We start from the raw sequence: 21,331 nt of genomic DNA on the forward strand, positions 1-21,331 counted from the left end.
AAATAAAAATATTATATTTTGAGAGTGCGTGGGAGAGAGTGGGGGCGGAGGGGCAGAGGGAGAGAGAATCCCAAGTAGGCTCCACCACACCCAGCGTGGAGCCCAGTGCCGGGCTTGATCCCAGGACCCTGAGATCATGACCTGAGCCAAAATCAAGAGTTGGACACCCAAACAACTGAGCCACTCAGGCACCCCAATAACATTTTTAAAAAATGTTTATAAAACCAATTTTTGTTTGTGAAACATAGGCAGTCTATTTTTTTTTTACCTTTATATAACATTCCATTACTGTTAAATTATAATTCTCAGTAATTTGCAATGACATTGATGGAGCTAGAGAGTATAATGCTAAGTGAAATAAGTCAAAGACTAAAACCATATGATTTCACTCATGTAGAATTTAGGAAACAAATGAGCAAAGGGAAAAAGACACAAACCAAGAAACAGACTCTTAACTATAGAGAACAAACTGGTGGTTACCAGAGAGAAGATGGGACGGGTGAAATAGGTGATGGGGGTTAAGGAGTGCACTTGTGATGAGCACTGGGCGATGTATGGAAGTGTTGAATCACTACAGTGTACACCTGGAACTAATATAACACTGTTAACTATACTGTTATATAGTATAGAAACAAAATATCCATTTTTTAGTTATAGCTACTAATGAGGAAAAGCCAGAAGTAATTTCTCGTGCAATCTTTTCTAGTCACCAGTATATGCTTGTAAGTTGGGAATGATATCTCATGTAAAAATCATTAATTTGTTCTCTTTCTGCATCATGGTAAACGGAAATCAGTCACTTTAATTTTTGGAGGTTTTTGTTTTAACCCTAAGTTATAATTTGGTTTTAAGGTGTAGTTTCTCATTGCATTTCATTTTTCCTATCTGTCTATTAACTGATTACTTTTATTTTAATAGTGAATTTATGGCAGAAGAAAGTAATGAAAAATTTTGGCAGTTTTTGGAAACTGTACAAGAATTAGCAATTTATAAGCAAACAGGTAGGTGATGTGAATACTATAACTTAAAAAATTTGTATTTATGTGCATACATTAGATATGTTTATTGTTTTTAATGTTAAGGGTGAAGTGTAAATGCTTAATTGGGTTAGTAAATCTGAATATTAAGTTTGAAAAGATGTTTTAATGAAAATTATTCTAAGCATCCATTTCCAAAAAATAAAGGTTTAATACTTTATTATAAGAACTCTCACATAATTACCAGTGTTTGCCGATTGCATTATATCAAAGAGAACTAGAAATTGTTGAATTATGGCTTTCTTTTACCTAGATTTATTTGAAATAGTATTAGTTTTGCATCTAGTAGTGTTGTTTTTTGTTTTTTTTGGGTTTTTTTGCCAAAATTCTTTTAAAGAGATTTTTTTAATACTTGCCCTTAACAAATCAGGTAAACTGTGTGTTTTCATTTCACTATCTAGAAGATGCAGTTAGTCATTCCTCCTTTTTAAATATATATGAATACATATTACATATCTGTATGTATGCCTATATCTTTAGAATGAACAAGTGTTTGTTAATATGTTTCTGAGAGAAGGTCAGTAGATTAAAGATACTGAAATGGGGTTTTAGCAGCAGAGGCTAAAAGGTTAATTATTAATTATTATAAAGAAAGGTTATTTTTCTGTCTCTACAGAGAATAGAATAAGTATTAACATGGAATCCCTCGAGGGGGATTTCTTTAGCCTTGTAGACATGGGGAGAACTTCCTTAACTATGGAGATTAAATAGTTTAGAGACAACTTACTGTGGTGATTAGTTTGATTTTGTTCTTGAATGTAAATGTTACCGAAACAACAGTTTTGATTATTTTAAGTGTTCATTTACTGGACTCCATTTGGCTCAGGTGGCCTTGAAGTTGAGCAATTTTAGGATTTCATGAGATAGGTTAAAAAAAAATAGAGCAGACATGCCTTTCATGATATCTTAAACTGAAATGTTTTCAAAACAAGTAATTTGCTCTTTTAAAAAAACTTTTACTGAAAAGCCTCATTATTTAATTATTATTTGAGTCATACTGTGCACTGCTGTAGATACTGGGAATACAAAGGTGAATAAATGTGATCAGTGCTCCCCGGGCCCCACAATACTGTGAAGGGGAAAGCGGAAGAGCCAGCTGTGCTCTAAGGTAGTAAGAGAGCTTCATGGGCCGCACTGACAAGGAAGTGCATAAAAAAGGGCACCTGGTCAGTACTTCAGAGAGAGCAGGACGGCCTTTCTAGTGGTGAGTGTTGGGAGTTCAGTGTGGACGATAGCAGAGGGAGCCAGGTATAGGGAAGGCAGAAGAGCAGAGGAATTTTGGCCACTTACAAGTCGACTTGCAAATTGATGGGAAACTGTTGTTGGTTGGCTTTGTATTTGTCCTGATAATTTTAGTTTTGGTATTTGTGATAAAAAAGGCTAGGTTAATATGTAAGGTTCTCACAGTTAAAAAAATCCACCAACTTTTGTGGCTCTCACCTAAAATCCTAAATGTAGCTTTCCCAAATCTTTAGTTCTTGGTACATACTTTATAGTCTCATTCAGTGCTATTCTCAAAAATTACTCTTACAAATTTTGAACTCTTTAGTTGCTTAGATGTGTCCACGTATTTTCCCTAAATAAAATGACATGTCTGGACAATCTGATGGCAGATGATTATTAACAAGTTGAAATATAAGCTCAGGAATACCTAAGCTCTACTTCAAGCATATAAAATAGGAGGTGTGTACTTCAGGGTTGAACCTAAAAGAAATTCTATTAAATAAGAATTACTAACACTGAAAATAGAGTTCCATTAAAATTATTTATAATGGCAAGGGTCAAATGCATATGCTGCATCATCACTGATACTGTTAGGTGTAGGAGAGGATGCTGTATAGGAGCAGTTAAATATGTCGACTGTCAGACTTACTGAATTTACTTCAAGATTATCCTAGAGGAAACATTTTAAATCCTCAGTTACGTGTAATTTTTTAGGTTGTTGAATCTCCATGAAACCCTGTAAATACTCTTTACTGAAGAATAATTCTGGTGATCTACTTGCCTAAAAAAGTTGTAAATGTTGAAGATTTAACTTTGAACTCAGGTGCTAGTTTCATGCCATTTGGTGAGAACACTTTAATTTATGTGTCAGCATATTAAGACCATTTAAACATTGAATTGCCTGGTTTTTCAACCATTTTATATGGTTCTGCTATGGAGTTATGTATTTATTGATGCTTCAAGATTAAGTGGCATGATATTAGCTAACCTATGAGCTTTGTGTGGTGAGTTAGAAATGTCAACCAAGGTTTACCTAATTCCAGAGTCCCTGTTTACTTTTACTTCCCCATGTGCTCCACATAGAAGAAATTCATTCTTAAAATCCTTGGAAGATTTTAATGGTTTTTACACAAGTAAAGTTGCTTATATATTTTAATGGAAAGATTTTTGGAAAATGTTATGACATTTCTAACTCAGTTGCTTATAACTGAGAACTGGGTTTGGATAGAAGGATGATTGCAGTTTGAATGTGTCACATTTGAAATGCTTATTGAATATCCAAGTGAGGATATTCTGTAAGCTGATATATGCGTGGGAGATTTAGGTGGTAAAAATATAGGCTAAGGGGTAGGATTTGGGAGTTATCAGCACTAAGAGGGTAATTGAAGTTACAGGGAGGAGGTATAGAATGAGAAGAAAACAGGTCCCAATGACAGAACCCTGAAGAACATCAATGTTTAAGAACTAACCAGAGGAAGAACACACAATAGAGACTTAGGTGTACCCATAGAGGCAGGTGAAAACCTACAAAGTGTGATGTCATGAAAGCCAGGGAATATTGAGTGGTAAGTGATGGATGTTATCAAATACTATAGACAGATCAAATATTAAGGTTTTAACAACAGAAAAATTATTGGTGATTTAGCTAGCAGTTTTACTGGTATAGTTATCAAAACTATGGTAGGGTGAGGTATGAGTCGAGGTTGGAAGCAGAGAAAGGTATTGTTAAGTCCTTCAGGATGGACTGTGAAGCATGAAAAGATGCTCATCATCCCTCATTATCAGGAAAATACAAATCAAAACTACGATGAGTTGTCACCTCCAGTCAGAATGGCTAAAATTAATGACACAAGAAACAACAGGTGTTGGCGAGGTTGTGGAGAAAGGGGAACCCTCCTACACTGTTGGTGGGAATGCAAGCTGGTTTAGCCCCTCTGGAAAACAGTATGGAGTTTCCTCAAAAAGTTAAAACTAGAACTGCCCTATGACCCAGCAGTTGTACTACTGGATACTCACCCAAAGGATACAAAAATACCAATTTGAAGGGATACATGCACCCCTATGTTTATAGTGGCACTATCAACAATAACCAAATTATGGAAAAAGCCCAAATGTCCATCAACTGATAACGGATAAAGAAGTAATGTGGTGTGTGTGTATACACACGTACACACACACAGTGGAAAATTATTCAGCCATAAAAAAGAATGAAATCTTGACATTTTCAATGACCTGAATGGAGCTAAGTGAAATAAGTCAAAGAAAGACAAATACCATATGATTTCACTGTGTGGAATTAAGATACAAATGAACATGGGGTGGGGGAGGAGGAAAACCAAGAAACAGACTCTTGATTATAGAGAACACACTGCTGGTTACCAGAGGGGAGGTTGGTGGGGGATGGGTTAAATGGGTGATGGGCATTAAGGAGGGCACTTGTGATGGGCACCGGCTATTGTATGTAAGTGTTGAATCACTAAATTCTACACCTGAAGAAAAAAAAAAAAAAAGATTGTGAAGCAAATAAGATGAATTAGTAGCAGACTGTGGAGGCTGCTGCTTTTTTTCCCCCATGAAGGTGAGAGTGATTTATGTATATTAAATGCCAGTAGGCAAAAATCAAGTAAAACCTGAGGCTGAAGAAAATGGAAAGATACTGAAAGGGCAAAGTCCTTATTGGTAGGTTAGTGGGTGAGCCTGGATTGAGTTTTATTTTATTTTTATTTTAATCTAATTTATTTATAGAGAGCTCAAGTGAACAGGGGGAGAGGGAGAGAGAGAATCCCAGGCAGGTTCCACATCCAGTGCAGAGCCTCATGTGGGGCTTGGTCTCATGACCCTCAGATCCTGACCTGAGCTGGAATCAAGAGTTGGATGTTTAACTGACTAAGCCACCCAGGTGCCCCTGAATTGAATTATTTTAAAACATCAGCTAAAATAGTTCAGTGCATCCATCTTGTGATTGAGGTGATCTTGCAAGTTAAGCCTAAATTATAGAACCTAAACCCCTGAACCCTACATCCATCTCTACATTAGAGACCTTAACAGTGACCGGTGACAAAATTTGATGTCTGTTGTCAGGCACGACTCATATTTGTTTCTGTTGACTCTATTTTCATGGATGACTGATCCCTTTTTGACTGATACAGTCTTAGGCTATTACACTAATTCTGGCTATTTTTTTGTTGGCCCTGTAGCTATTACATCTTTTTTAAGATCAGTTTTTAAGATGAAATCTCTTGTCTGATCTGTGCTTTTACTATTGAAGGTAAGTCTTACATACATTATTTTTTTATTCTTGAGGGAAACTCACCATAACTTCCTGAGAAATTATCTATAGTTTAAGAAGTAGGAGGGGGGAAAAAAAAAGTAGGAGGGAATGATGGGGCGCCTGGGTGGCTAAGTCAGTTAAGCATCTGCCTTCGGCTTAGGTCATGGTCCCAGGGTCCTGGGATCAAGCCCTGCATCGGGCTCCCTGCTCTGCAGGAAGCCTGCTTCTCCCTCTCCCACTCCCCCTGCTTGTGTTCCCTCTCTCGCTGTGTCTCTCTCTGTTAAATAAATAAAATCTTAAAAAAAAAAAAAAAGTGAATGAGCATACACCTATTCTATATAACTCTTTAAAATTACTGCATTAGGAATGTCTTACAGCCTAGATGGAAGAGACCTATACATTTCTTAAACATTAATTCCAGAAATGTATTGAAGACTGATTTGGTGTACCAGGAGCAGAAAGGTACAACTGACAGCCTAGAAAAGATTCCTGCCTTCACAGCTTATAGCTTAATGGGAGGGACAGCATTAACAAATTTACAAATAATTTTTCATTAGTTTTGAGACTTGATCTAGAGATGGTATGGACCTGTCAGCGTGTATAACAGGATCTGGACTGGGAGTCAGGGAAAACTCTTTCCAAAACAAATGACTCTTAAGCTGAGATTTGCTGAATAGGAGTTGGCTGAACATGCACTGCTTATTACCCTTCTGCATTTCGTACCAGGGGAGTGGCGTGTGAAGGCCCAGCGTTGGTAGCCTCTTCTCTCTGTGGGTATGGTCTCTTGGTCCCCTAGAGGCAGTAATGAGATAACTAGTGATCCTCATCACCATCTGATTTGGGTCACCACTATTCTTAAGTTTTCATCTTTGTGTTCTTAAGTATATATGAGCTTCTACTGCTTGCTTTGTTGGCTTCAGTGATATTCTTTTATTCCCAGCTAACATTTATGGGGAATCACCGAGCTTACTTTACTTTCCACTTAATTTCCCCTTTGTTGCAGGTTAGTCAGTGGTATGCTTTTCTGCATCACTGGGGCATGCAGCATTTACATGTCTTCTGTAAATCTCAGCTACTTCATTTGGTCTTGTTTCCATAGTTAAGTATATTCAGAGCTCACCATCAAACTTTATGCTACAGTTCTTCCAGTTATTTCTTGGTTAGGTAAAGCTTGCTCCCTAGTTGATGCCTCATGAACAACTCCTAGGAATAATGGCCTTGAGTTCCTCACGTACAGGACTGTGTATGCATGAATTTTATACTTCAGATTTTTAACTTTAGAGTCCCTTAGTTTTACTAGAAAATACTGCAGTGCTAACCATTCTGAGTCTTCATTCTTAGATATGTAGACTCACTGTTCCTTTTAATTCTGGAGAGTTCTCTGTTCATTCTCTTCTATTTTCATTTTCTGCATTAGGGATACAATTATACATATCGTAGATGCCTTTTGCCGGACTTCTGGATCTGTCATTTACTTTTAAATCTTTTTCATCTTCTCCTATTCTTTTTATTTCTGTTTCACTTTCTTCACATCTTCCCTGCATATTCTCTATTTCTGTTTTTCCTGATTCTTTTTACTTTTGTGTTATCTCAGTTTAGTCTATATTTTCTGGTATACTTTCTTGTTCTCTCCTTAGTTCTTTCAGAATGGTTTGCATATCCCCCTGTTTTTTAGTTCTCTCATTCTTGAGCTTTTTATCAAGAACTGTAAAGGGGCTGGAGTTGTTTTTTTTATCCTACTTGCAAGCTAAAAACTTAGCTTCCCACAGTTTCAAGGATCAAACATAAAACATGAGACATGAGAGTCCTGGATAGAACGTGAAAGACTTTCTAACTGACCAAGGGAAATCTCCCAAGTGGACTACAGCTCTCTCTTCTCAGCCATGACCTGTTACAGTAACTTTTGAGGCTTTTTACTGTCCTGTTTGAAAGGATCTAAGGTTGGCGTGATAGACTGTAGGAATTGTTGAATCGTAAGTTGGTTGTAATTCTGCATTATGTACTCCGTCCTCTCCTCTGCCAGGCGATCCGAAGTTCTAATGACTTTCCGGCCTTCTGTCTATAGTGGTAACAGATTTCCTTCCTTTTTCACTTCGTGTAGGTATGCATGTCCGTAGCTCTTGTCTGAAGGTCAAACTGTCCTAATCCAAAATAGGTCTTTGTACTTGTCACCATGGGTTGGACTTGAAGCTGACAGAACCACTGGTGGGGAAGTCCACTTGCATGAAGGGAGTTAACAACTAAGACCTCATTTGGGTAAATGCGTTTGAAGCTACTGCCCAGTTCTTGATCTGTAACCTCTTCCTTATTTTCTTTTCAATAATAGGCAACAAAGTGAAGGACCATTGATTGTCTGACCATACAATTTTATCAGTATGTTCACTATCAATTTATAAGGACTTCCTTCAAATTCTCTCAATTGACCCATGAGGCTGGGTCTTTTCTCCTCCAAAAATCTGTGTATCTGTCAGCATTCCATCTCTGTTGTCAGATCTGTCAAGTACTGTGAAGGATCTCAGATTTTTACCATTTCCAAGCTAACAGATTAGTTTCATGGATGCTGACAGAAGACCTGAAACCCCTGGATGAGAGATGGAGGACTTTATTACTCAAAGAAAATGCAGCACCCACCATGCCCACATATCTGTGCTGGTTCCCTGAGCCCCGAGTCCCACAGGGCCCCATAGAGGGCCAGATGACACCTGAATGAATGGGTTGTAGTAAGGAGAGGAGCCAAGGGTCAAGAGCCCAGCACCTTTTGAACAAGTAGTAGACACTGTAGCAGTCAGCAAACGGTCCAGTCTCCCCCAGCACCCCCAAAGTTTCTCCTTCCATGCAGCACCCTCCCCCCCCCCCCCCACACCCCCCCCCACCCCCCACAGGAGCGTGTCTATAGTTACACATCCCTTTCGTCCTCCCTTTTCACATCCAGGAACTGTGATCTGTGGGTGAGGTAAAGATCTGAGTCTACTTTAACTCTGCTCTTTTAATGAAGTTTCTTCTGTCAGTTGGTAACTTAGTACCAGGGAGTAAAAGAGCGAGGAAATGAGCAGAGAATGTCCAGGGGCAGGCTTCCGGGGGCCAGCTTCCAGGGCCTATGTCAGCTGGCTCCAGAGCTGTTGTGCTGTTACCCTGCCACCTCTGGCTGGCACAGGGACAACAGTGCAGGTGATATTACACCCCAGGTGGTGCCGACAAGAGGAAAGGGCAAAAATAGATGGTTCTTTCCCTGCTTACCCCATGAGTGTCACCAGGCCCTCTTCAACTCTTGGCTTCCATTCTGCGGTCCCTCTCCCAGCCACATGATCTCCATCTCCCCAGGGGTGTCCAGGAGTTCTTACACTCTAGGATTCATCCTCTTTGGTTGTTCAGGACCTTTGCAGATGGGTTTAGAGGAGGGAAACAGCAGTTCAGGTTATTTGTCGTATACAAGAAGACGTTTCTCGTATGCTTTAAGGTCTGCTTCAAATTCTGTCTTCTAAAGCATTCTGGACACACTAATTGCTTTTGGCTATGTGTACTAAATCTGAGTAGAATTTATATGTGTCATTTAAAATTTAAGTCATATTTTTTTTTTTGTGCTGTTCTTAGTCTCCTTTTAAATTGTAGGTAGGCCCTGCATCTTATCCTTGTATTATAACCCCACGGCCTTTGAGTGAATTAATCTGATATGCTGGCATCTTCCAAATAGATTTTAATGGCAGGATTATTTTCACCTGGACTCCTGTCACTTGATTGTACTTCACTGGAATATCCAAATGAAGTTAATAAGCCAGATCTTGATTTTCCATTTTTCTCCAACACCACCCATAACCAAAGTTAAAATTTGATGATATTAAGTTAGCTTTACAGTAGAGTTGTGCCAATGTGTTGAAAATGAAAATAACATCCTTTTCTCTTGAATTTTTTTAATAGAATCAGCTTATTCTCATTACAACTTAATCCTGAAGAAAGCTGGACAATTCTTAGACAATTTACATATCAATCTCTTAAAGTTTGCTTTCTCTATAAGGGCATACTCACCAACTATTCAGATGTTTCAACAGGTATGTAAAAGTAGTTCCTGCTTGTGCGCTTGCACATGCTCTGTCTCGCTCACTCGCTCTCTGACAAAATCTTTGGGGGAAAAAAACCCTATAGACTTATACTTGCTTCCATAGCCTGTCATTGATTGTATTATTGTTAATCGATTATAATTGAATACATTATATAATTTTATAGTTATTTGGAATAAGGAAATTATGAGAACAGATGATTATTGAAATTAACTATAATTAAAATTTTAATTTGAAGGCATTTTTTTCTTTTTTAATGGCAATTTTCAATGACTTTGAAGCATGTCCCTACTATAAAGTTGATTTTGTTCAAGTATTTGATTCTGCCTGCGTATAGATATTTTTTACTTTAATTAGAGCAATAGCTTAATAGTAGTTGATGAGTTATTTTAATCAAAGGAATATATGAGTTTTAAATATCATGTTGTAATTATCAACTACTGTAGCTAAATATAATCTTTGAAATCTTAGATTGCAGCTGATGAGCCCCCGCCAGATGGCTGTGATGCATTTGTGGTTATCCATAAAAAACACACCTGTAAAATTAATGAACTTAAAAAGCTGCTGAAGAAGGCTACTTCAAGGTAAGTTCATGATAACCTATAGTGAAAGACATGGTTTATAAAAAGAGGTGAGGGTTGAAATAGCAGAAATTTCTTATAATAAAAATTTTTAATAATGAAGATATTGCTTCTTAATGTACTCTGTATTGAAAAACTGAATCTGAGCTGGTAGTTCAAGTCCTTTTCTAAAATATGCAAGTATTTTCAATATTTTATCTCATTAGCTTTTGATTTTAGAATATAAATTATAACAAAATACCATAAAATACATTAAATATGTTTTATATAATCATAGATTGTTTTTTCAGATAAGCAAAACTGCATTTATTTGGACTCTGTCTCTTTAAATATAAACTGAATGTATAACTTGGGAATAAAAAATTAATAATACAGTAATACAGAGTACAGAGTTGCTTTGTTATAATTTATTATTAAAAACTTTACTTCTTCCAAGTATTTAATACAAATGGATATGGATGGGCAGTCAAAAGGAAATTATTAATTTATTAGTACCAGTATATGTTTTACTGTCTGATTTATTTATACTTTAGAAAGTTTTAAAGTTGTTTCTCTAATTTTGAAAGAGTGCTTTATGTATTAAACAGTAATATATACTTAGTAATTCGTATCAGTACTTTCTTTGTTGTAAACCTTTTAAAATATTTTCTTGCATTTTATATTATTTTTAATATACAGAAGACTCTAATTTTATGTAGCCCAAATTTTCTTTTATGTGTGTGTTCTTATACTTAGTTTTTTCCCCAAACCTGAGAGATCTATAACTATTATTTTCCAGTAGTTTTCCTAAAGTTTTTCCTTTCATTTTACTGTAAACTTTTAATCCATGTTAAGTTATTGTTATCAAAGCTAAGGATCCAGTCAGATAGTTTTCCCTTCAGGTGACTGGTTGACTATATATTCATCATATTATGTTACGCTCTATTTCATAGCTGTCCTGTACATTAACTGTTTCTTGTAGCAGTGCCATGCTATTTTAGTATTTATTGTTTTATAATATATTCTGATATCTCACAGTACAATTTCATTGCTGCTTTATTTCCTCCAAATTGTTTTAGCTCTTTGAGGTTATTGATGCTTTCAAATTAACATTAGAGTCCTTTTTCTCCTGCCAAATTGCCTCTCTAGAAAGCCTCGGTAGGATTTTAATTAGAATTACATTAAACCTGTTGATTAAGAACAATTTAAGTCTTTATTATATTGAATCTCTCAACAGATGACATGGTATGTCTTCTGTTTATACCTTCTTTTTTTGTTCATACCTTTTAAAATGTTAAAGTTTTGTAATCTTATGTTTTTAAAATTAAGTTACCAATTTATTGAGATGAATACAAAGTTTTTTTCATTGGACATACTGTGTATTATGGTAATGTATATTAAAATATTGTACCATCTTTGCATTTGTTAATGGTGTGGGATATCTTAATTTCTGTTAAATTAAGATTGCCTATGTTTTAAGATTCATGCTTCTATTTTAATAGATGAGATTAGCTATTATAAATGCTATCTTTTTAAAACTGTCATTTTAGCTTCATATAGTGAATTAGGCAACCATGTTATTTCTGTAAATTCTGTTCTTGTACATATATATGTCATAGAAAAGTATATCATAGAAATTATCAATTCCTTTTTTTAAATACAGCAATTTATTTCTCAAAGGAGTCTGAATTGGGTGTTTTAATACTTTTATGCAAGTTTTAGATTCATTAAGCTTCTGTGAAAAATACCCTCTGCTGTGTTTTAGGGGTGTCTGCATTGAACTTTTATTAAGTATAGTTGATATACAACGTTATATTCATTTCAAGTGCACAACATAGTAATTCAACAATTCTTTCTGCAGTGCTCGCCATGGTAAGTGTGGTTATCCTCTGTCACCATACAACATTATTACAGTATTATTGGCTTTATTCTTTATGCTGTACTTTTTTTTTTTTTTAATCTCTGTGACTTATTTTATAACGAGAAGTCTGTACCTCCTTAATCCCCTTCACCTATTTTGCCCATCCCCTGCCCTTCTCTGGGAACCGCCAGTTTGTTATCTGTATTTATCAGTTTTTTTATTCATTTATTTTGCTTTTTAGATTTCACATATAAGTGAAATCATATGACATTTGTCTTTCTTTCTCTTATTTCACTTAACATAACACCCCCTAGATCCATCCATGTCGTCACAAATGGCGAGATCTTCAATTCCTTTATAGCTTTTTCCCCCTGTATAGCGTTAATAGACTAACTGTGAAATTGTCAGCCCTTGTGCATTTTTTTTCTTTTCCTAGTGCATTTTTAAAACAATTTTGATGACTTTTAAAATTATTAATTTTTGATGTCTGACTTTATAATTTTCTTAAATATTGAATATTTAAGTATTAAATATAAAATTAAGATTAAAAGGGGGTTAACATCAAGCTTTTGGGAGAGGCCATCTGCAATGGACCCTGTGAGCCTTGCATGTTCTTGGTCTGATGAATAGAAAGTGGAAGACCCTGACTGCTCTTTACCTGAGACCTTTCTCAGGGTTGTGTTTGTATCAGGCAACCTAGAGGAATGAGGTGATTTTTCCCTTTGGAAAGAAGAGCAGGCTTGTTTACTGCTTGCTATAAAACAGTGGTTCCCCAAGTATAGTGTTCCTCAGCTTACAAGGTATACCCACTATTTATGTACTATCCATTTAGGTCCATATTTTGCCCATCCCACCCCCACCACCAGGAAATGATAAAAACCTAACTTTATGTTTTGTACGTAGGGTAAAGTCAAACCTTAGATCTTTAACAGTTCTTGACAGTTTTAGAAACAGGGGTGAGATGTTGACGGACACATGGCTTTCTGGAAGAGGAAGAACAAGGGCCACGTGGTTGGAGGAAAACAAAAACTCAACACTTAAAACTTTTCCCTACTGCTCTCCTCTCTCTCCCCCTGCCATTTTGTACTCTCTGCTCCTGGCTGGGTGAGAGCAGTTTTCTGATAACCCAGTCAAAGGTCCTTGATATATGTTCCTACAGGAAAAGGCACCCAAACTCAACTGATGGGGTTTGGAAGGTGTTCCTGATGGGCAAGGGTTTAAAATGATCTCTAGACCAATTCGATGAAGTTTTATTATTTTGGCTTCCATGACTGAATTACGTTTGGCATTGATACTATTTCTGTTTATACTGTGAATGCTGTGAATGCTCACGAAGTCTCCGGGGAGACTGCCACATGTCCCGTCTGTTCCCAGGTGAACAGCGTAGAATCTCAGGAGGAGAAAGTTGGGCCAGAATCCCATCCCAACTTTAGTTACAGTCTGAGTGGCGGCTGGAATACCCAGAGACAGTTTCGAGTACAACAGTGCCACCTGCGTGACTTGGACATCAAGTATACTCCTTTTTAAAAATGCAGCTTGTAGGGGCTCTTCAGCTCTTACTGAAACTGACGGCCTAACCCAGGGAAGCCTTGTGACTCTAACATCTGATGTTTTACATTTTGGCATAGGTCAAATAGGATTCAATGACTAAGAAGACAGAGGGAGCCAACAAGTCTCTCTGGTCAATTGAAAATGGTATATTCAAGTGCATAGTTGTTTTGCCTTATCATGATCTTAGATTGACATGGAAAAGTGGTAGCTACCCTTTGGGACAAACCCTGTGCCCTATTCCACTACCTCAGGTAAAGTTTCTGGCTCATTGGGGCCCTCAGTCCACAGTGGTTTCCCTTAATGCCTGGGCTGCGTTACTGTTACGTTCAGCTAAGTTAAAGCTGGTGGTATCTTCAGGGTCCTGTTACTGCTCATTTGGGCCACAGCTGTGTAACACCGAAGGCAGATGTGGTCACTGCAGTCAGCGGGCAAAATTCAAGGCAGTGCTCCTATTCGTGCCTAGTCTCTGACGCCTTGGTGAAAGTTGGTACATTTACGCTGACTCTCGGACTGTTGCCAGTGGCCTGCTGCCCGTCTGGTCGGCCACTTGGAAGATCACCAACTGGCAGAGTAAAGGCACACTCTTTGGGGCTGTATGCTGTGGACATAAATTGCGGCCGCCCATCTGCCAGTCTGTTATTTCTGTAAATGTACACAGCGTTAGGCCCATTCTTTTAGTCTGAAGTCAAGCTGCTTACCACTTAAAACCTAATCCCTTGCTACTTCAAACACAAGAACTTTCTAGCCAAAAAAAAGGTAGAATCATTTGTCTCTTCCCTACCTCCTGTTTAAAGATCTGTGCTCTGGATCTGCCCTAAAACTTGACAAATATTATATATGTAAATATGTGATTATTTGGGAGAAAGTGACTGTAGTCATCGCCATCCTAAATTAGTATTACTTGCTCCCCCGCCCCCAACAAGGAAATAAAACTATTAAGGAATATTTTTTTGGAAATTGGGATGGTGAAAATACCACATAGAAAAGAAAGACAGCTTTGATGCCCTACATGTGTTAGGATTTTAAAAAAAGGAAGGGAAAAGAAAATAATATGAACGTAAAGGGTAATAGAATTGTTCTTTTCTGTTCTAATCAGTAATTTCTTTAAAGAAAAAAACTAAAAATCTAACCTGGAAAACATGAAAAAAAATAAAAACTGAAGAAAATTTAGGAACGAGGAACATCTGTAGAGGGAAAAAATTAAAATATTTGTTACTGTAAATATATATGCAAATACATAAGTTATTTGCTTACAAAAGAAAAAAAAAACCACTATGGACAAATATCCATAGGTTATAAACCAAGGATTATGTGCCTAAAGTTCACAAAAAGAAAAAAAAAATGTATTAACCTAAATGCTATATATAGCTTCTCTCAGGCTGGGGAATTGATTTTGTCCTACCTACAAGCTAATAAGCTTGCCTTTGTTTCATGGATTCTGGCAGAAGACAAGAGGCTCTGGGGTCAGAAGCAAAGAACGGTACTCTTTGTGGCCATGAGCAGTGTGAACGTTAGCCTGCTTGCACTAGTTCCTATGGCTCTGCATTCCCCAGGCATGAAAGTGGGCCCACAAGAACACTACACGAGCAGTTGGGATTGCATCACAGCTGGGGGACATGGAGCTTGGGGACCCTAGGACTTGTAACAAGCAGTAAGCAACCTGCTGTTTGTGCCAGAGGGAGACCTTAACATACCCCTCAAAATCTCTTGCTGCAAACCCTGAGAAATGGCCTATCATAGTCTTTTTTTTTTTTTTTTTTTTTTTTTTTAAGATTTTATCTGTTTGACAGGGAGAGAGAGAGAGAACACAAGCAGGGGGAGCAGCAGAGGGAGAGGGAGAAGCAGGCTCTCAGCCGAGCAGGGAGCCCGATGCGGGGCTCGATCCCAGGACCCCGGGATCACAACCCGAGCCGAAGGCAGACGCTTAACGGACTGAGCCACCCAGGTGCCCCTGGCCTATCATAGTCTTGATGTCCCCAGAAAAACAGTCAATGGCTCTGGCAGAAGGCCTCTCCCAATAGCCCATCCCTGGGCCTGACAAATTCTTGACCAAACTCAAAATTTCTGTGACTGTGCTCCTCATCAGCCATTCTGCTGTCTCAGGAAGCCTTTAATGACGGCTACTCTCAACAGGACTCCAAGCAGCAGGATGAGCTCCATCTGCAGGATTAGCCTCGACCATGCCCACAGGGTCCCAGATTCAGCCGACTGTGAATAAGTCCTAGGGGGACGAGTATGTCCTATGTCAGACAGATGGGTTGTAGTCAGACGTCAGTCTGTTATCCCTTAAAATCTGTACAGGGGAGCTTATACCTACCTGATCTTTGCTGTCACTGTAGATATTCCCTGGGGACAATAAACAGGCCCAAAGTGCAAGCCCTGTCCCCAGTGGAAAACATTCTGTGCCTGCTTTCCCCAAATACAGACGGAAACCCCGAAAGTGGCACATGGCACTCCAGTTCCAAAACTGTTGAACTCGCACCTGGTAGCTGCAGTCCCCGTCTTCATGCCGCCTCACCTGAGGCTGCTCCCGGCCCAGAAGTACGCAAGTTTGCATCATCAAGATGAAGTTGTGCCAGTCTGCATATTTATATGTGAATTTGGAGGAGGGGGGGTCTACACTCAGGAGACCTTTGTCTCTGGAAAATCTATCCCCTTTCTTGTAATTGTTCCTTTTATTTTCCACTTAAAGATTTATCTACTAGCATTGTTTCATTAGCCTTCCCGATTACTAGCAATAATAAATTATTTGAAAACATCTTCTTTCAGACAATATTAAAATGTAAGATATCCTGTATAAATTCTGAAATGTACTTCAGTACTGATTTGATAAAAATCAGTAATTTTAATAATCCATTTGACTTAGCGCCATTTAAGTTCCAAGGTATCAATTAAAATTAATGAAATGATTTTATTTTATTTTTTTAAAGATTTTATTTATTTATTTGACAGACCGAGCGAGAGAGGAAACACAAGCAGGGGGAGTGGGAGAGGGAGAAGCCAGCTTCCCGCTGAGCAGGGAGCCCGATGCGGGGCTCGATCCCAGGACCCTGGATCATGACCTGAGCCGAAGGCAGATGCTTAACGACTGCACCACTGAAATGATTTTAATAATTTCATCTGGTTTGATTCCTTTTTACTTTTTAAATGAAGTATGCTTTTAGCATTCTTTAGTGTTTATTAATAGGATCCTATGAAGAATGGCGACTAATTCTATTTCTCTTGTTTTGCACATTCTTGTCTCTTCACCTGTTGCAGAAGAGATTAATTGTGAACTCAGCTCTTACTTGGGGCTGATAAAATTTTGTTTGTTTCATGTTTCAAATATCCAAACATTGACAGTAATATTTTTAAAATCTTATCTTACGTTAAATGTTAATGAAAGTGGATGATAGGGCACCTGGGTGGCTCAGTCAGTTAAGCATCTGCCTTTGGCTCAGGTCATGATCCCAGGGTCCTGGGATCAAGCCCCGCATCGGGCTCCTTGCTCAGTGAGGAGTCTGCTTCTCCCTCTCCCACTGCCACCATCCCCCTCCCTGCTCATACTCTTTCTCTCTCAAAATCTTCAAAAAAAAAAAAATGTAAAATTTCAAAAGAAATTTATTAAAGTAAGATGGGTGAGTGTGCATACTTACTATGACAGCCAAACCATAAATCGCTGTAAAGGTACTTAAACTCATGTAATCTTATAAACCTGAAACACAGTATTCCATGTTACTGTCCAGAAATAAAACACATTTGAAGCCAAGTAATTAGTGGAAGTTTTCATTATTCTGTTAGAAGTATTGAGCACTTGAGTGATTTTGATTTAAAGTAAGTCAGTAACCAGGAACAACAGTAATTTAGCCAGGGTGCCTGGGTGGCTCAGTCATTAAGCGTCTGCCTTTAGCTCAGGTCATGATCCCAGGGTCCTGGGATCGAGCCCCGCATCAGGCTCCCTGCTCCGCGGAAAGCCTGCTTCTCCCTCTCCCACTTCCCTCTGCTTGTGTTCCCTCTCTCGCTGTGTCTCTCTGTCAAATAAATAAAGTGTAAAAAAAAAAAAAAGTAGTTTAGCCAGTTTTTAAATGTAATAGTTAACTTATTTTCATTGGTAAGCCTTGTTCTGTAATTAAAATAGAAATTTGAATTTCTCTCTTAGAAGATATAATTTATACATGTACAATTTCCCAGCCATATCAGAAAACTGAAAAATTAGTTATGTTATTTACCATAGTTTATTGTAGAAAGTCTAAGTTTATCATGAATATTCTAGAAATGTTTCTCTAAAATAACAGTGGTTATCACCAAACCATTTTATCGTTCCTATTTAGCTCAAATAAGTAATAGAATATTATTTTTGAATTTTTCATATTTAAAATCCTACTTCTTGATAAAAAGATTCCATTTCATTTTAAACTTTGATTATGAGAATTTTTTTTCCTTACCTTGTGCAGGTTAAATTAACTACTGTGGGAGAATTTAAAAAATGTAAAGAAAATATGCCTACAAAGTAACTTACACATAAAACAATATAATAAACATAATAAGATAGACTGTAATATAAACATGCTGTAAAATTTTATGGTTATGTCAGTAAGTAAAAAAGAATCCTATACACATCTAGTATATGAAACCCGAGAGATTCAGTAGAAAGTGAACTAACAATTCAGTATGTTCATCTGAGTGTAGAATTTGTCCCTTTAATTTTTTAATGAATTTTATGTTAATTTACACCAAAAGGACATGTTCCCGATGCATTAAGTTTAAACATTAAAAATTAAAACAATACAATGCATGTATACATCAAATTATAGGATTCTTTTTTACTCCAGACTTTCAGAACTTCTCCCCAGAGTCAACCAATGCTATCAAGTTCTTGTGTATCCTTTTGGAAATAAGGCATATATAGTCATAATTACATAGATAAATACCCCCTACTTTTCATCATTTAAAAAAAAATACTTATTTGAGAGAGACTGAGAGAGGGGGTGAGGGGCAGAGGGAGAAGCAGATCCCCACCCCACCCCCAGCAATGAGCCTGATGTGGGACTCGATCCTGGGACTCTGGGATCATGACCTGAGCCGAAGGCAGATGCTTAAGCAACTGAGCCACCCAGGCACCCTCCCTACTTTGATCATTAATGGTGGTCTACCATCCAACATTTTATTCCTTTTTTCCTTGACAGTACTCGTGATCAATAGTTAAGGGGAGGTTTGCAAGAATGAGAGAAGAATGATTCTTGAACATCAAGCATGTGCTTTATGCTCTGCTAGACGATTTGCAAGTCATTTTGGTAAATCTTTAGGACACTCCTACCAGGCAGTGAGAATACCTTCTCTTGAACAGAAAAAGGAATAGGCCCAAGAGAGATCAAATCACTGGCTCAGAGTCACATAGCTAGTAAGTAAATAAACTAGAACTTGAATCCAATTCTGCCTACTTTCAAACCCCACAGTCTTTTCACGAGTATGCTGTAGTGTTATTCATGTCCCTGTCCCTCTCGCCTTTTTTTCATATTTGTTATTTAAAGATAGTAAATGACTAAAAGGTTGTAGATATTTGAATTCACTAAATTTATTTCTCAACACCTTTGTTATTATTAACTTTGTTATCTCGTTTTTCTTTCTACCTATGTAAATTGTTAAAAGATGTAGGTCTAGGATTCCATAGACAGGAGTTGAAATCCTGGCTTTGTTTGATCTTGTCCTGGATATTTAACTTGTCTGAGCCTCAGGAACCTTAAAAGTTTAAATGATGGTAACTATCTAAAGGAATTGTTGGGAAAAGAGACTGTACTGATATGTATAAAGAATCTAACACAGTGCCTGGCAAATAAGAAGGTATCAAAGTTTACGATAGGGCCAGACCATAGGACTTCTCTGGTTCTTTGATTATCCTTGAGGATTTCATGAGTTGTTCATATTAAGTACTGATAATCTTTGTATGATAGCATGCTTTTTTGGAACCCATTTTCAGGAAATGTGAGCTATGAAAAATTAGACCTTTCCAAATTGAAGAAAAAAATTTTTCATTGAAAAATATATTGCCATTATATGTTATTTAAAGATAATAAACCTTGTTCATTAAAAATATTTGTAATATACAATTTTGGGTTAACCAGATTTCTGTCTTGAATAGAAGTCATTTTCTATTGATTCCCTCAGATTTCATATACTAAATGTGGATTTTTACTCACTGACATATAGCTATAAAATTTTCAGTGTTACATTCTTAGATGTTATATTGTTTTGTGTGTAAGGAAAGTTATTTTGTAGGTATGTTGTCTTTACATTTTTCAATTCTCCCACAGAAATTACTACGTTAACCTGTACACAGGATGAAAATTCACCACAGGAAGTTCAAACTCTTTTTCTGTGATCATATATATAAAAATATATATACATGGATGTGTGTATATGTATATATATATGTATGTATGTGTGTATATACATGTGTGTATGTATGTGTATTTTTTTTTCCTGTAAGTTGTTTGGTAAGTAGAAATTCTAAAAGGTCATGATATTTTTTCAGTATGTTCTTCGAGCTCTTTAAAAGTTTGTGTTTTGCAGCAGCCATCTGGCTCCGTCAGCAGAGCATGCAACTCTTGATCTTGGGGTTGTGAGTTTGAGCCCCACGTTTTGTGTGGAGATTACTTAAAATCTTTATAAATAAATAAATGTTTGTGTTTTGTTTCCATTTTAGGCCCAGACCTTATCTGTTTAAAGACGATCATAAATTTCCTACAAACAAAGAGAACTTACCGGTGACCATACTCTATGCTGAAATTGGTACCAGAGCATTTAGTAAATTTCACAGAGTATTGTCCAATAAAGCTCAAAATGGGGAAATTCTGTATGTTCTTCGGCATTATATTCAGGTATGGTTTTATCCAAGATTATTTGGTCTATAAAAATTATGTTTGATAATTTCCTTACTGGGTTTTACATAATTTCCACCTGAACAATTATTTGAAGATTTTTTTAAATTAACACACCTATCAAATGTGAATTTTATGTGGAAAAATATATGGGGATTCTGTATATTGTTGATACTCCTTTCTCTTCAGGCTCCTTTCTTCTTAAATCTGAAACAGATTTAAAACTTGGATAAAAAAAACTCATATGTATATAATATTTGCTAGGATTCATAAATATAGTTTGTTTTTTGAGAGAGAGGGAGAGAGTGTGAGCATGGGCGAAAAGGAGTAAAGGCAGAGGGAGAGAGAATCTTAAGCAGACTCCATGCTCAGCACAGAGCCTGACGTCATGACCAAAGCTGAAATGGAGAGTCAGATGATTAGCCAACTGAGCCATCCAGGCACCCCTTTAAATACAATTAATATTATTTTTAAAGATTTTATTTGAGAGAGAGAGAGAGATAGCAAGAGAGAGCATGAGCAGGGAGGAAAGTGAGAAGCAGGCTTCCCGCAGAGCAGAGAGCCTGATGCGGGGCTCCATCCCAGGACCCCCGGATCATGACCTGAGCCCAAGGCAGACGCTTAAGTGAGCTGCCCAGGCGCCCCATAAATACAATTATTTGTAATGAAAATGTATTCTGATGAGGAAATCTAATTTAATTGATAGACTCATAGTATATATGAGTTCAAAGTGTGAAGCATGGTATAGGAATGCTGTTAACTATTTCTTAGACAGCTGAGTACAGTTTTATTGAAGTTTCTGATCAACTATGGTGTGTTCCCACTCTCGCAACCTCTCATTGCTGTCACACTCTTGCTATAGTATTCTGGTTTAGTGATTCTAGGACCCATTGCCGTATCTCAAGTTTTATTTCT

At 37.3% G+C, this 21,331-nt stretch overlaps 1 protein-coding gene across 1 annotated transcript in view; it reads left to right on the forward strand.

Annotated features, from left to right (window-relative positions):
- The window catches only part of UGGT2 (UDP-glucose glycoprotein glucosyltransferase 2), a 178,333-nt gene that overhangs the window by 12,702 nt on the left and 144,300 nt on the right, over positions 1-21,331 (forward strand). The window contains exons 2-5 of the mRNA XM_025875171.2: positions 919-1,001; positions 9,448-9,578; positions 10,059-10,171; positions 20,242-20,416. Coding sequence (XP_025730956.1) covers positions 919-1,001; positions 9,448-9,578; positions 10,059-10,171; positions 20,242-20,416 — 502 coding nt within the window. The remainder of the gene's footprint in view (positions 1-918; positions 1,002-9,447; positions 9,579-10,058; positions 10,172-20,241; positions 20,417-21,331) is intronic.

The sequence above is a fragment of the Callorhinus ursinus genome, unplaced genomic scaffold (genome assembly GCF_003265705.2).
Source record: "Callorhinus ursinus isolate GAN/ISIS: 27379988/994484 unplaced genomic scaffold, GSC_fseal_2.0 scaffold7, whole genome shotgun sequence".
Taxonomy (NCBI): Eukaryota; Metazoa; Chordata; class Mammalia; order Carnivora; family Otariidae; genus Callorhinus; species Callorhinus ursinus.